The 15,990-nt window shown below is 41.6% G+C and overlaps 1 protein-coding gene across 1 annotated transcript in view; it reads left to right on the top strand.

Moving 5' to 3' along the window:
* The window catches only part of EIF3A (eukaryotic translation initiation factor 3 subunit A), a 36,294-nt gene that overhangs the window by 16,587 nt on the left and 3,717 nt on the right, over nt 1-15,990 (top strand). The window contains 9 exon segments of the mRNA XM_030485791.1: nt 2,727-3,074; nt 3,686-3,790; nt 5,585-5,698; nt 5,977-6,099; nt 6,631-6,784; nt 7,453-7,637; nt 9,371-9,459; nt 13,730-14,550; nt 15,888-15,989. Coding sequence (XP_030341651.1) covers nt 2,727-3,074; nt 3,686-3,790; nt 5,585-5,698; nt 5,977-6,099; nt 6,631-6,784; nt 7,453-7,637; nt 9,371-9,459; nt 13,730-14,550; nt 15,888-15,989 — 2,041 coding nt within the window.

Below are 15,990 nucleotides of genomic sequence, written 5' to 3'. Positions count from 1 at the left end.
CTTCAGAACAATTGATCCTGGAGGTGTTAATGTATACAAACGTAGTGTAACATGGATGTGTTTATTAATGACAAAGTATCCTTCTGCATCTGTTATGCACTCACCTGGTCTAATAGACCTAAATTTTCTGGTTTAGCAAGACAAGCTTCCTTTGAAGTTGTGAGATCATAATTGAAGGAGTTACCAGTTTGCCTTTCCTTGACAGGAGAGGCAGTGAGCTATCTAATGATTAATTTAACGTGACACTGCAAGCATCTGAGTGGGTACATTTTTGTACCTACTCAAATCCATGTACGTTTTGTACGTTGGGTTCTTTTCAGAAGTGTGTTGCTCTGTTTTTCAGAGCATTCTGGTAACAATCTCTGATCTAATTTGACAGTAAGGATGGGCTGCATTTCCATACTTGTGGAAATAAAAGTAGAAACGTAAGCTAATAACTTAAACTTTATACCAAAGCTTATATTTTAATGAACATGTCTTCTCAGATCAGATCTTTTGATTTCATGTTTTTCAGCCTGGTGGTAGTCAGCTATTTGTGCTTGTGAAGAAGTCGTCATTCTTAAATGCACCTAACTAGTTAGTGTTTGCTTAAAATGTACACAAGAGGCTTGAGTTTAAATTGCCAGTGTTGAATATATCAGGTTTAGGATATACCAAATAATAACTTACCCATAGATGGGCCTTGCAGGAGTAGGATTTGTTTAATGCACTTTTGGAAATCCAAGAGCCTGCTTTCTTTATTCTTCCTGGGGAAACTGCTGTTGTGAAGAACCTGGAATGTAATTTTCTAGTGGAATTTAAAACCATGAACAAAAGATCCCACAGCTCAAGACCTGACCTGTCCTTGTCACTGCCTGTCCTCCTCACTGGGGCTGGTGGCTCCAAGGTCAGACTCACGGATGAGCTCACATTTCAGGTTCTCCAGAGCGCTGTAGGTGTAAAACAGGTCTCGGATTTCCAGCGTGCTTTGATTGTGGCAAGTTAAACCTTCACTTCTCTTTAAAGAGCAGTGGTAATTCTTTCTTTTGCTTTATGTTTATGAAAGATTTCATAGAAAACAGACAATTTTTCCCTTTGGAAAAACATCTGGCTGATAGCAACATGTCCATGTTAGAGTCTTTATATGGGTTGAAATACTGTGTAATATCATTAAGATATAGGCACACAAGTAGAGCTGTATCATGACACTTGTATACACCTATAAACACCTTTACAGTGTTTAAGATAAAAGTACTTCATGTAAGTTTTCCCCTAAAAAGATTTTATTAGTGATTGCTATCAGACAGATTGTTGGTGTGAAAGAAGAAACATGCATCAGATTTACATTCATAGATAGAAATGACAAATGATCTTATACTTCATATTAGTACAATTAGCTGAATAAAACTAAAGTGCTAGTAGTTACACTTGTAAAATGGGAGTACAGTATCATGGTTAACATCAGTCTGTGTGGTTGGAGAAACTACAGAACAAGTTGGTGATAACTTTTCCCCTTTGTTATTCAGATCAAACCCTCACATTTTTCAGGTGCTTAAAAACTTAAAATATCTGTCAAACTTGTTACGATTCACAAAATCATTGTATTCATCCAACGCTTCTAATTCGTTAGTTTCTGGCACCTCCATTTATCTTTAAATGCTTTCAGACCTGCACCAAGGCACAAGTGTCTCAGTGTTTTTGTTGAATGCTCTAGAAGTGACAGAGGACTAAAAATACCCTGGCGGTAGGTCACATTTCAGGAGCAGCATGACAGGGAGCTCAGTGAGCTGCTCAGGCTGCAGTGCTTTGCTGCTTGCTGGGGTGATTAAAATGGGCAACTCCATGAGCTGGCACAATTACACCTCTCCAGCATGAATCTCTACACAGAACTGTATAGGTCCTCTGGAGGAGAATGGGGAGGTGGTGAGAAGGCTGCTTAAAGAACAGCCTCGTGTCTAGAAGTGTAGTGCTTTTTATAACTTAATTGGAATGGGTTTATATACAATGTTTATACCTAAATTGTTGACTCATCTGTTCTTTGTCATCTCACAGATAGTGCTTTGTGTCAGTTAGGATATTTTCATCTTTATGTTAGTGTGTTTGGAAAGAAAAAGCCTTTAAAAACAAGGGAGCTTTGGTGAAACACACTTGATGTGGTGCTGTACTTGCTGACACATGCAAAGACAAAATAGATTGACCCTCCCACCCCCCCTGTTCAGACTCTTAAATATCAGTAATAATATCACTATTTTTGGACAGAAGAAAGTGTGAAACTCATAGTTAAGATGTATTAGAGAATATTGTCTTGTACAGACAACTTTCTTGTCAGTTGATACTACCTCGTATGCCACTTGGATGAGTGATTATTTTCAGGTTAGATCTAAGGAAGAAGCTCTTTACTGTGAGGGTGCTGAGGCACTGGCACAGGCTGCCCAAAGAAGTGGTAAATGCTCCATCCCTGGCAGTGCTCGAGGCCAGGCTGGACAGAGCTTTGGGCAACATGGTCTAGGGTGAGGCGTCCCTGCCCATGGCAGGGGATTGGAACTCGGTGAGCTTAAGGTCCTCTCCAACCCAAACTATTCTCTGATTCTATGATTAGATTGGCCATTACAGTTTTATTTCCATGCAGTTGGCAAGTTTGAAGAATAAAACTAACTTTGAGGTTTTTTTGAGAAGCATTTACTGTGCTTTCTGCGTTTTAAAGAGATGCTCTATACGTCATTGTCTTATTCTTAATTCCAATTCAGCAAGAGAAGGAGGAACAGCATCAGCTGGCAGTCACTGCCTTCTTAAAGAACTCAAGAAAAGAGCATCAGCGTATTCTTGCACGTCGCCAGACGATAGAGGAAAGAAAAGAGCGCCTGGAAAGCTTAAACATTCAGCGGGAAAAGGAAGAACTGGAACAACGTGAGGCAGAGCTACAGAAAGTCCGGAAGGCTGAAGAAGAGAGGCTGCGCCAGGAGGCGAAGGAGAGGGAGAAGGAGCGTATCCTGCAGGAGCATGAGCAGATCAAAAAGAAGACTGTTCGTGAGCGCTTGGAGCAGATTAAGAAGACTGAACTGGGAGCCAAAGCATTTAAAGATATTGACATTGAGGTAGACAACTTCCTATTGATGTTTTGTGGCTTTATGCTTTGGGTGTTACATTGCCAGGCTGTTGCAATGTCATGTTTATCTAGTTTTAAACTGTAACTGGTCTTATAAACAGTCTCTTAAAAATGCGAGTTTGACACTTAATGGTTGGACTTGATGATCTTAAAGGTCTTTTCCAACCTTGTTGATTCTATGATTCTGATTTAATTTGCTCAACAGTGTAAGTAAACCTTAATTCTGAGTTTGGATAGGACCTTTTTTACCTGGAGGAATTAAGTCCAGCTTGGTTTGGGTTTTTATGGTTGGTTGGTTGGTTTTGTTTTGTTCTTGTTGCTTGAATGGTATCTAAAATACAAACTAGGCTTCCAGATCCAGTTTTACAGTAACTGGACTTTGTCTCCATTAAGAATCAAGATACAAATGCTGTAGAGAGTTTTTAAAACATAAAATACTCTCCCAGAAGAGAGGAAAAGAAACTGAGAATGTTTTTGAAGCAAATTACTTTAAAAGTTAAGTGGAAAACTGCAGAAAAGCTGAAATAAAGAAACCAGCCACATTTGTAACAGAAGAACATGTTTGCTTTATTTTGTATCGATAACTTTACTTGGTTGTAGGACCTTGAAGAGTTGGATCCTGACTTCATTATGGCTAAACAAGTTGAACAGCTGGAGAAAGAAAAGAAGGAGCTTCAGGAACGGCTGAAGAACCAGGAGAAAAAGGTAGAGAGTAGGAAGGGTACAAACCTGTATCTATCCAATGCTTTAGTTGGAAGTTGTGAACTCCTGTATGGAGATACAGATAGATAGATGTAATATTGTTGTTGAAAATGTTACTTTTTCAAACTAAAAAAGGTAAATGAGTTATAAACCAATTGGGTTTCTGGTATCAGTGCACAAATACGTTTTAATGCATGGAGTTGATTTGAAAAAGGACCCTCAAGGTCTTCGTGAACCGAGTCTTGGTTGGAAAGACTTGCGATTGGAAAATAGGGGGTTGGAACTAGATGATCTTAAAGTCCTTTCCAGTCCTAACCATTCTATGATTCTAAGGTGAGGCCATTACAGAGAAGCTAAATTAATTCATTGTATCACTCCTTGCTAAAACAGAGGGAATGGCCCTGCTGGAGCCCTTCTACATGGCAGAAGAGGACCTGCCTGAAACTTGGCTGGCTATAAAAGTGTGAGGAACATGTTGTTGTAGTAAACAGAAATACATAACCTGGGCAAGGTGAAGCTCACCCAGGACTTCAGCTGTATTCAAGAATGAAGCAGAGGTTATATGATACAGTTGGTTATTCAGGTCACTTAAAGCTGGCTTGATAATGGGAAAGTTAGTTAAAAAGGTTCCAGTGAGGATCTTTTATTCTGCACGCCTATAAACTTGATGCTAATATTTGGCAAAGTAGCAGAAAATACATTAAATAATAGAATTAGTCACCTGGGTAAATAGGATCTACCTGAAAAGGTTAGCACAGCTTCTATAAAAGCATTCATTGTAAGCCAGGGCTTCCTCTTGGAGTTCTCTGAAGTGGACAAAACAAACACGAGTAAGGGTGATCTGAGGGGTGGAACTAAGTTGGATATTCCAGAAGGCTTTTACAAAGTTGTTCATCAAAGAAAATTTCAGCAAAGCAGTTGTGGGATAAAATGAGTCTTTGAATGATGTTCTGTTTAGATAGATATAAAATACCTAAGGTAGAGAAAGCAGAAAAAACCTACCCCAAATCTTTAGCTTTGTGTGTTAAAGGATAGGTTCCAAACTTAGCATTCTTAGGCAGCAAAGAGAACTTGGTTCTTCTGCATCTCTGGTCTATACCTCACAAAGGATGCAGTTGAACTGAGAGTTTGAGGGGAGGCAAACAGGGATTATCAGTGATGTGGATTGGCTTCTGTGCAAGAAATGTCTATGTAAAATAGTACTCTGAAAGATTTCTGTGAGGAGGATGTGGTAGCAGTCTCTAAGAATGTACCTGCTGTAACAGCTGATGGTGGGGAGCAGTTGTTCTTGCACTGACTGTGAGGCATAGTGAACCAGGAAGCATCAAATGAAGGTAGTAGGAGCCATGTTCAGAACTATTTGTAGGCAGAAGGTGGATCTTCATGCTGTGAGCCATAGACATGCAAGAGTTCTTTCCAAAGTACATTGTTGCATATGAGAAGCTCCTTTGAGCTCAAAAGGGCAAGAGGAGAAATCCACCAATGCTTACGAAATACAAAAACACTTCAACAGGCAATGCTGGGAGCTGAAAATTGGTGATGCTGAGAGAGTGTTGTATATATGCCTGTCTCTGTTCTTGCATCCTTGCCTAGGAGCGCATTTAGTTGCCAGCAGCAGAGGCAGGTGCTTGGTTAGGTGGACCTTTGGTGTGCTCCAGTGTGGTTCTTCTGTAACAATAGTACATATTGGAGAAGTCTCCAGATATTGGGCTTTTCTTTGGAGGGTGCTGGAGATGGAGTCTTCCAAGATTTGGTCTTTGCATTGAGACATGCTGAAGGTGTGTTATCTTTATTCAGATTGACTACTTTGAAAGAGCCAAGCGCTTAGAAGAAATTCCTTTAATAAAGACTGCATACGAGGAGCAGAGGGTGCATGATATGGAGCTGTGGGAGCAACAGGAAGAAGAAAGGGTAAGATGGGTTTTGTTCAGATCATAAAGTCCATTAGTAGTGAATGAAAAATAGTGGGGTTTGCACTGCCTTTTTTTCCCAGCTCAATCCAAAGGAAGAAGTTGATGTAAAGAGTGATGTGTTAGCTTCACAATTTCATTGTGCTAGTGGGCAGCAGTGTCTTCTGCCTTGGATCTGAAAGAGGAAAAGATAATTTCTCTTTCTGGTGGCTGAGGTAGCTGGAATGCAAATATATAGTGAGATTTTACTGTGTAATACTTTGTGATTTCTGGTTTTAGATCACCACTTTGCAGCTGGAGCGCGAGAAAGCCCTTGAGCACAAGAACAGACTCTCAAGGATGTTGGAAGATAGAGATCTATTTGAAGCCAGGCTCAAAGCATCACGACGAACAGTTTATGAGGTACAGGAGCTATGGTATTGTAATAAAATATTCCCCTAAAGTGAGGAAAAGTACTTGGATGGGATAATATGAACAATAATATTGAAGCCAAGAAATAGGTAGAAATACTTGCCTTTATAGCTTTGATTATTTGGCCATGTTGCAGCAAGAGCTGTTTAAAAAAGCCCCATCAAGCAAGGTGTCATGTTAAAATAAGTTCAGTAGCTGCATATGATTCTTTGCAACAATATAGGTAATTTCAGGTAATGTATGTAACTTCAGGCACAGGTAAATTATTATTCAGGTAATTCCTTTCCTGAGAAAGCAGGTGAAGGACTAGAATTGGGCATGGTGATTGTCTGTCTTCTAAGCAGGAGTATATATCATACGGAATCAGCTGCAGAAGAGGTTGAAGTGGCAAACAGGTGGTTGTTTTTCAGCACAGCAAAGTTGATATGCTGCAGTTGGTTTGCTTCTAAGCTTTCTTTAGCAATCTCTGTAACTGTCTAGCTCTCGAACGTTACAGTTCTGCTGTTTCCATGTGTGTTTCAGGATAAGCTCAAGCAGTTCCAGGAACGGTTAGCGGAGGAGAGGCGTAACCGCCTGGAGGAGCGCAAGAAGCAGCGCAAAGAGGAGAGGCGCATTACTTACTACAGGGAGAAGGAGGAGGAAGAGCAACGATTACGAGAAGAACAGCTGCTCAAAGGTATCATTGAGAACGTGATTATTTTGTCCTTTGCATGCTTCACCCATTCCAGATGTGTATGCAAGTAACTCCTGGTTTCCCTGTGTCAGGATATTGGAGGAAGTATTTTCACTTCCAGTGAGTGGTGAAGACTGTGTTCACTGCTATTAGATACTGCACCATATTTTACCTAAGGCACCATGTGAATGCTTACCCGTGCACATGAATCCCAGACTGGTTTGGGTTGGAAGAGACCTTAAAGCTCATCCATTTCCACTCCCCTGCCACGGGCAGGGACACCTTCCACTAGAGCAGGTTGCTCCAAGCCCCATCCAACCTGCCTTGAAAGCAGAAAGGAATAAAGGACCATGGTAAAGCTTTATGGGAGGAAGGGAAAATGAAAGCAAAAGGATGCTTCTTGCCCTCCCTTTCTCCCAGAGATGAATAAATCAGGAGATAAAGTAAGGGATGCTAGTGAAAATTTAAGTCTTTGATTTTAGTCATTTAGTTGGAGTTCTGGCCACTTATTTGTGCACATCTGAAAGAGATTAGAAAGGGAACATTGGTATTGGATCGAGAACTTAAGCATTGTAAGCAACTCACACCTTTCTTTATGAATTGCTTTGTCTGGTAGCCCATTGCAAGGCTTTAGAAGAGGTAACACAGTGTATTTATGTTTCCAACTGCAGAGCGTGAGGAAAAGGAACGCATCGAGCGTGAGAAACGCGAGCAGGAGCAGCGTGAATACCAGGAACGGGTCAAGAAACTGGAAGAACTGGAGAAGAAAAAGCGTCAAAGAGAAATGGAGATAGAAGAGAGGGAACGTCGTCGGGAAGAAGAGAGGAGAGGGCTGGATGACCCGTTCTCAAGAAAGGTGGGTAATACTTGCAGGGTTCTCTTCTTCCTGACTGCTGCTTCTTCTGTAGGTGACTTGGAAGAAGATGGTAGCATTGAAAATTGTAGCTTAATTCTGTTTTGAAAGTTGTAGCATAAGTGGCTAATTTAATAGTCAGGTTAGTGTCACTTAGTTTCAGCTCATTGTCAGCATCTGGAACCTGTAGTTTAGTAATAAAGTAAAACAAAGAAACTGCTAAGACCTCCAAGCTGTTTAAATGAATAAAGACTAAAAAGAATATTGAATAAAACCTTCTATTTCATTAACACGAAAGAACGAAAGCTGTATTGGAAGCAAGTGTAGTGACTCTTGCCAAAGTCAGGAGTTAGAGTAAATACTGAAGGAAAATCCCAGATTAAACATAAAAGCATAGTTTGATAAGAAATACTCAGTAATTAAAACCAAGAGGTGTGTGCAACATTCCCATCAATAGAAGCATTGGAGGAAATCATTATCCCAATCCAACAGGAACCAAAAGTTAAAATAAATGCTTAATGATTTAAATGAATGTAACTGAGTCCCACAAACCTACACTCCCACTTTCTCAGAACTTATCAATCACAGAACTAGTTTTAAGTTTCATCCACCATAGCCATAATCTTTGTTTAATGCATCCTCCATTGAGTGACCCTGTGAAGATAAGTGTGTAAATTGTTTTCATAGTCCATAGTCCAATCATCACTGGTATTTTTCACATCAGAGGTACTCCCAGCCATGGGCACTTGATCATAGGGAGAAGCTGGCTCAGGTTCTGAGGGAGATAACTGTACCACTTGAAAAATACCATGTGCAGTTTTGGGATTCTTTCTTCGCTCACTCTGCTTTGTTGGGGTCAGTTCAAAAGCATTTAAGTAGGCAAGTGTGGAGCAGTGGATATGCAAGATCTTGTGCAACCTCTGTATTTCCCCATATTGAAGCTCTGACAAATAAAAACACTTGCAAAGAGCAGCTTTAAACCAGAATATCCTGTTGTAAAGAGGTTGTGCGATGATGTGAAATCATGTATTTTACATGGTTTATCTCATTTGCTTCTTGTGGTGGAATGAGGGAATAAGCACTGTGTTAAAAGTAGTTAAATAGTTTGTCTTTGTCCAGCAATAGTAAGGGAGAGTTTACTTTTATTAAAAAAAGACAATATTCATTATTGCTCTGCCCTTCATGTAAGCAAGTTGTGTAAAACACAAATCCCTCCCCTGTTCTGTGCATTGAGGTGCTCTGAACAAATGGCCTCTGCTACACTGAGCTTTCAGTTTATTCAGTTGCATTTTCTGATCTGATTAGAAAGCACAAAAGCAAATAATTCTTTGCATTCATTCCTACTGTCATTAAGTAGCAGGAAAAGTGAAAACGTTAGAACCTCTTTTTGTGTTCATGGGTGGTAGCTATGGCTCAGTGTAGTATTGTTCATACACTTGTTCATACACTCTTTAGTGTAATTGCATATATCACCCTACTGGTAAAGTATGTGGCACAAAGGGAACCATGTTGTTTGAACTGTGCCAGAAACACTAAAGTTAGTCAGTTAAGACCATACTTAAGTATGTAACATAAGTAACATAAGTTACTCAGACTCTTGATGGTTCAGTATTCTCTACAGTGTGACAGGTGAGTTTTTCAGGCCAAAGTATGCTCTGAAAGGAGTAAATTCTATGTTGAAAATCTTCATTTTGAAGTATTGAGAGAGACTGTTCCTCATTTCTTTGGACTTGCAGGAATCTCGCTGGGGCGATCGGGAGTCTGAGAGCTCCTGGCGAAGAGGTGGTGAGACAGAATCTGAATGGCGACGAGCACCAGTGGAAAGGTAATCCCTGAGCTACTGAGCACCACTATTGGGCTCAGAATGTGTAGGCTGCCTTGATGTTGTCACTGCTAAAGCTGCACTAACTGAGTAATACCTCATGCCTTACATTGCCAAAAGTTACCTTTCCTAAAACAAATCCTTTGTAAGGATCTCAAAATGAGAGGGAGGATTTATCTTGGAATTCATTCTGATAACGTTCCTGGTTTAATTTCTGTCCCGCTCAAACAGTGGTATCAGTTGTATAAATACGGAATGGGGAAGGTTGACAAGCAAATGCAGGGATCCTGAATGATGAAACTGTTTGAGCTTTTCCATTTAGAAAATCGAGAGTAATATACAGGAACAGGAAAGTCAAAATTCAGAGTCTTAAAACTATTCAAATCCTGGAGTGAGTCACAGAGCAGCAAATCTGTGCCATAGATAAAAACAAAGTTCTGAGAGACTATTGCACAGAGGAGGAAGGATTTCTGAAGAAAGAATGTTCTGGAGGTACTTTGTCCTTTAGAGAAATAACAAAGAACAACAACACAGCAACCCCCCCACACACAAACCCACACAAAACCCCAAAAAAGACACTTGTTCACATCTACGTATTTCAGGAGTCCTGGATCTGTTCACCTGTGCTGATGGAGGTACCACTGCTTGGTCCAGTTGGCAGTGTTGATGCTTAATAGCCTTCCAGGTAGATAGATCTTTATAAATATCCAACCCTCATTTCCAGTGCAGCAATTTACATCCATTACACTTACTCTGACTCCAGTGGAAGCAAATTCATTTACTCTTTCTCTAGTAATTTCTTCTGACATTGGAAGAGTACCATCTCTCGCTAAGCCAAATAGTCTTTTCAGTCTTTCCTTAACAGCTGTGTTGCCATTCTTGGTAGTGATCCACTTTCTTGTGAATTGCACCATCAAAAATGAAACTCCTGGGTGAAGCCTTTAACTATTAACATCTTGCAGAAGTGTTTAATGCATCTAATTATATGCTTCAGTGTGATCTTCCCCACACACACACAGGGTGATACAAGTGACCCATATTAATTTCTGAATCATTATAGCATCGAGTTTTTCTAAATAAGTGTTGTCTTAGTCATTTCAGAAGCCGTGGCTGCCCCATCCCTGGAAGTGTTCATGGAACAGGACAAGGGGAATGGCTTTAAACTGACAGAGGGGAAATTTAGATTAGATATCAGGAACAAGTTCTTCCCTGTGAGGGTGCTGAGGCGCTGGCACAGGGTGCCCAGAGAAGCTGTGGCTGCCCCATCCCTGGCAGTGTTCAAGGCCAGGTTGGACACAGGGGCTTGGAGCAACCTGCTCTAGTGGAAGGTGTCCCTGCCCGTGGCAGGGGCTTGGAACTGGATGAGCTTTAAGGTCCCTTCCAACACAAACCAGTCTGGGATTCTATGATTTTTCACCCAGCTTTTGTAGAAATCAAGCTGAGTGACTGCCAAAGGGTTAAAGTTAGTCATGTTTTGCATTGTTATGTAGCATGTTCAGTAAAACTTTCTTTCTCTCTTTTACTAAAAGGAGTATACTGAGGCATACTAGAAGGAAATACCGATAGCAGTCAAAATTAATCTCTCTATGGAATTTCACATAAAGCAATGTTTCTCAATTATTTTCTTTTTGCTGAATTTAGGAAATAACAAAGTGATGAGGCTCAGACATACTTGCAGAAGAAGGGTCTAATTCTGCATTCTTTAGTAGCCCCATGTCTACCTTCAGTTGGATTTTAATCCTAAAGGGAAGTATGTTGGATACAAAGACAGCAGTGCAAATCTAACTCTGAGTAAAGTAATTCCAAAGTGTATTTCTGAATTGAGTGATAAAGGCAGTAACAGAGCATCAGATTTAGTTTGCAGCATGTAAGTACTCCTATTGGATATATACATTAAAAGTCCTTACGGATGCTAGCACGAGGAGAGAAGCCATAAAATTTGTTGGACTCCAAGTGATTGGCACATTCCAGTGTTAGTCTTTTCCATACCATGGTTCCAGTTACAAGAAAAACCAGATTACAGAAAGGCAGAAGAGTCCAGCAAGGGCTCTTGGGCAGCTCGTGGCTTTACAGTGAGTTATAACTAACCTGTATTTGCTTTGTTCCTTCACTGTGCAGGAGCACAGTGCAGTTACCATAAGAAACAAGAGCAAAACAAAACCAATGATGTGATAAAATACAAGGAAGAGAAGAAAGTCAATTCTGATACAGCAAAATATTACAAATATTGTAGCTGGAGAAAGAGGTTAACATAGAAGTGCTATGGAGGAGTTTAATTAAAAGCCAGTTGATTTAATAGAAAAAGTAATTTTATGGTGGTACCTCTTGTTCTTTAGATCACAGAAAAGCCATAAAATTCTGTCAAGAACTGGACACTTGCTCATTGAGACCATGAAATAGCAACTAATATAAACCTGGTGGTCACTAGCAGTGGCAGGGCAGTGCTGCAGGCTTTCCGACTTGGCACAGCCCATTAGAGTTGTTAGTGCCACAGGTTGCTATCCCAAAGGATCAACAAATGCTTATGTGGTTATGGTCAAGAAACACTAAAAGCCAGAATGTATAGAAAAGAGGGGTTGACCCCTAATTTATGTCTGTGCTGTTTGTGCCTGGGTTAAGACAAGCAGAAAGGTTACAGACCTGTCACAGAGGTAGACACTACAGTGTGGGCTTTGCCACCCCTCTGTTCTTACTCATCTATCAAATGCTGTTTGACTTAATGTCCGTAAACTTTTTAAGTGGGAGTGGGGATTTCTAAGAGGGAAAGAAGGACAAAAGCTGAAATCCAAACAGTAAAGTTGTCAAATGTGATATAACATAAAACCAACACAGGTATAATTTCAGCTGCAAGCTTAAAAATATACTTAAAAATCCCCAACCCCTGAACCAATACCAGAATATAAATGAATTAAATACCTGCTCAATTGATGAACTTTATAACCATTTATCTACATGTCTTTTATGTCAAAATAATCAGGTTTTTCAAAGGATGATCCAATTTGAGTCTAAATTGAAGTTAACAATCTCCATGTCTTGTTTTTATCTCACAGCTCAATGGTAATTGCATTCTTCCAAAGCTAGGAAATAACACTGCTCCCAATTCCTTGAATTTCTTGAGCTGCAAAGTTGTCACAAACTGTTGCCTCTTTGTTCTCACCTCTTGCAGTCCTACATCTGTTGTTTTGTAGCAAGTCCTTGCTGTGCTTTTGTTTGTATTTTAGAAACATAGTGGATTTCTAAACCAGGGAGTGGTGGTGGGTGGTTGTTTTGGTTCTGATTTTACTTTTTGAAGCCATGAGATGCAGCCCCAGTGCAGCTTCTCTTCTCTTGCCAAGGAGCAGGTACCAGTACATCTCTGTGATGTACTAGTCCTTGTTCATTGCTGAAGAACTAGCTTAGAAAGGGTAATTTCCTGAAATAAAGAAATGAATCTGATGCAAAACCAAGGCTTATGGTCTAAATGCATGTGTAAAATCCTGTGGACATTCAGGTAAATGGTGTGTCCAGGGAAAGAGACCAGAGTGGAAGGCTTGAACCGTTGTTCAGCAGTGTCAGGTCACCTCAGTGTTCCACATCCAAACATATTTCCAAGATGAACTGATGACTCAGTAGCCCAGAGAACACTCACCAGTTCTTCACATCCCACCTACATCCCTGGTAAGGAGAGTCTGTGCAAGCACTGCCAGAGCCTGGTGCACCCCACTCAGTGCAGTAGCAGTGGGTTGAGTCAGGAGTTCACTGCGTTGTGCTGCTCTGTCTAGTTGTGGATGCTGGTCAGTGAAAGTATTGCCAATCTGTTGGGCTGGGACTGTGCCAAAGCGTGTGAAAACAGGGATTGGGCTGTTGGGTTGGGACGTGCATGAAGAAGGGAGATACTTACTTGAAGGTTATGGGGTTTTTAATACTGGTTCTTTAAGACTTAGCTCAAGTTTGTCACATTAGGCTTGGTGGAGAAGCCAAACCTCTTGTTGTGTTGCATCAGATAACCAACAGGGGACTGTCGTTATCCCCTTCAAACTGTAGTTTTGAAGGAAGTAGTAAACTGCTGAGTCTTTACTGAGGCCACAGGGATGGTGACCTACTGTTTCCCATAGCAATGAAAGCAATTAGAAAGTGCATTTGAAAACTACAAGCTCTGTAAATGTGTTTGCAACCACACACTAAGTGGATACATTCAGAAATGGCCTCGAGGGCTTTGAAACTGTCTATCTAATATGTAAAGCTTTCCTGGATGTCAGCTTCTGCTTTTTGCTTGTTCCCCGTGGTTTTATAGAGATTGGCGTCGAGGGGAAGCAAGAGATGATGAAAGATCTTTCCGACGAGGGGATGATCTACCTCGACGTGGTGACGATCTACCCCGACGCGGTGCTGCAGAAGAAAAGGAACGTCCTTCTGTGGATTCAGCAGAGGACAGGCCACCTAGACGTGAAGGGGAGGAGGACAGACCCCCCAGGCGTGAAGGGGAGGAGGACAGGCCGCCCAGACGTGGGTTGGATGAGGACAGGCCGCCCAGGCGTGGTTTGGACGATGACAGAGGCAGTTGGCGGGCTGCAGATGACGACAGAGGTCCCAGGCGGGGAATGGATGACGACAGGCCACCTAGACGTGCTTTGGATGATGACAGGCCACCCAGACGTGCTTTAGATGATGACAGACCACCCAGACGAGGGCTAGATGATGACCGGGGCAGTTGGCGTGCAGCAGATGACGACAGAGGTCCCAGGCGTGGAATGGATGATGACAGGCCACCCAGACGTGCTTTGGATGATGACAGGCCACCCAGACGTGCTTTGGATGATGACAGGCCACCCAGACGAGGGCTGGATGATGACCGGGGCAGCTGGCGTGCTGCAGATGATGACAGAGGTCCCAGGCGCGGGTTGGATGATGACAGAGGTCCCAGGCGTGGGATGGATGATGACAGAGGTCCCAGGCGCGGGATGGATGACGACAGGATGTCAAGGCGCGATGATGACAGGGACCCTGGCGGAGCAACAGATGACGACAGGCTCTCCAGACGAGACGATGACAGGGGTCCGTGGCGTGGTGGTGATGATTCAAGGCCAGGTCCTTGGAGACCATTTGGTAAACCAGGTAAAATACGATGATACAATAATCTTCCCTCCAAACAGTGTCTTAACCCAGCAGGTAATGGATGTAGTGTACTTGGTGCCAGAGGTGGGGGAATCAGCTCTGAAAACATCTGGATTAATTTGGCTGATGTGGATGTTCCCGTACTTAGTATAATTCAACCTTTTTAATTTGGTTGGATTAAAAAAAAGATAAAAGAAATGCAATGCCTGGTGCTTGCTTGGAAGATACCTAAAAGTCACAGAGTAATGCTTTGTGCAAAACCAGAGTACATAAGTTGAATGCTCGGATGGGAGAGAAACGTACTCTCTTAGCACACCTTGGTCTCTTACCCTTTCTCCTCTATAAATCTGAAATCAGCCTTCTCCCAAGGAGGATTTTGATACGTACACTGAAGTGGGTCTGGTTTTGAGAGGCCTTTTTTATGTGTACAAAGATATTACTTGTTTTACTATGATTCTTTTTTGCTTTGGTGTCTACCTTTGTGGAAAACCCTACTTTGAGCAGGAGCTTGTAAAGGACGTGTCAGGAGGTCGTCCACTCCAATCTGAACTATCTTATTCTTGTCAGGTTTATTTCTAGTCTGAAGTCTTGTTGCCAGTGAGTAGAACAACTGTTTCTGATTCTTTTCAGAACTGTTGATGTTTAAATATTAGATATTATTTTAATCCCCTGGTTCTTTTAATTCAGATTTACGTATTCACAGGCACCACATCAACTTCACAGGCACGAATTCTGTAATCCAGACCTGTAGAAAAGTTACCATAAATCTCAAAATTCACACTCCAATAGCTTTCTCCTTTCTCCTCTTCAAAGAAAAAAGCACAATAAAGAACTCCCAGTCATAAATAACTGCACGATACTGCAGGATGCACTGTGTAAGCAGATGTAAATGAGAGTCTTATTTTAAAGCAAGTGCTTTAAAAAGCAGTAAGCTCTTAAAAAATTTTCTTGCCTAAAATCTCCTCGTTCATAGATTTTCAGAAAGAATCTGCTGTCTGAGCTACCCCCTTTACATAGTGAAGTAAAACACCTCCTGCACTTGTTTTGCTCAAGACCCTTGAGCAGTTTGTGCTTTCTGCCTGCAGGGTGTAACCAGCTCTGCTGCAGTGTTGCAGGCAGAACTGATGGATGAGGTACATATTAGTGTCTTCATGTTACTCCACAGTGTTTTGTCTGTGGCTCCCACTCAACGTGCACACTTTGTACAAGCATCTTGAGTCGGATCCGCAGAGATGCAAACCTGAAGAACCAGTTTCAGTGAGGGAAGCAAAGGGTTCTTTGTCTCCAGTGAGATCAGAGGTCAGTCACACATTGCTTTCACTGTTTCTTACTCACAGGGGGATGGAGAGAACGGGAAAAGGCTCGTGAGGACAGCTGGGGGCCTCCCCGGGACTCCAGACCTCCAGGAGACCGTGAATGGGACAGAGACAAAGATCGTGA

The sequence above is a fragment of the Strigops habroptila genome, chromosome 5 (assembly GCF_004027225.2).
Source record: "Strigops habroptila isolate Jane chromosome 5, bStrHab1.2.pri, whole genome shotgun sequence".
Classification (NCBI taxonomy): Eukaryota; Metazoa; Chordata; class Aves; order Psittaciformes; family Psittacidae; genus Strigops; species Strigops habroptila.
The sequence above is the reverse complement of the archived record's forward strand: the minus strand, read 5'-3'. Positions and strand labels throughout refer to the sequence as shown.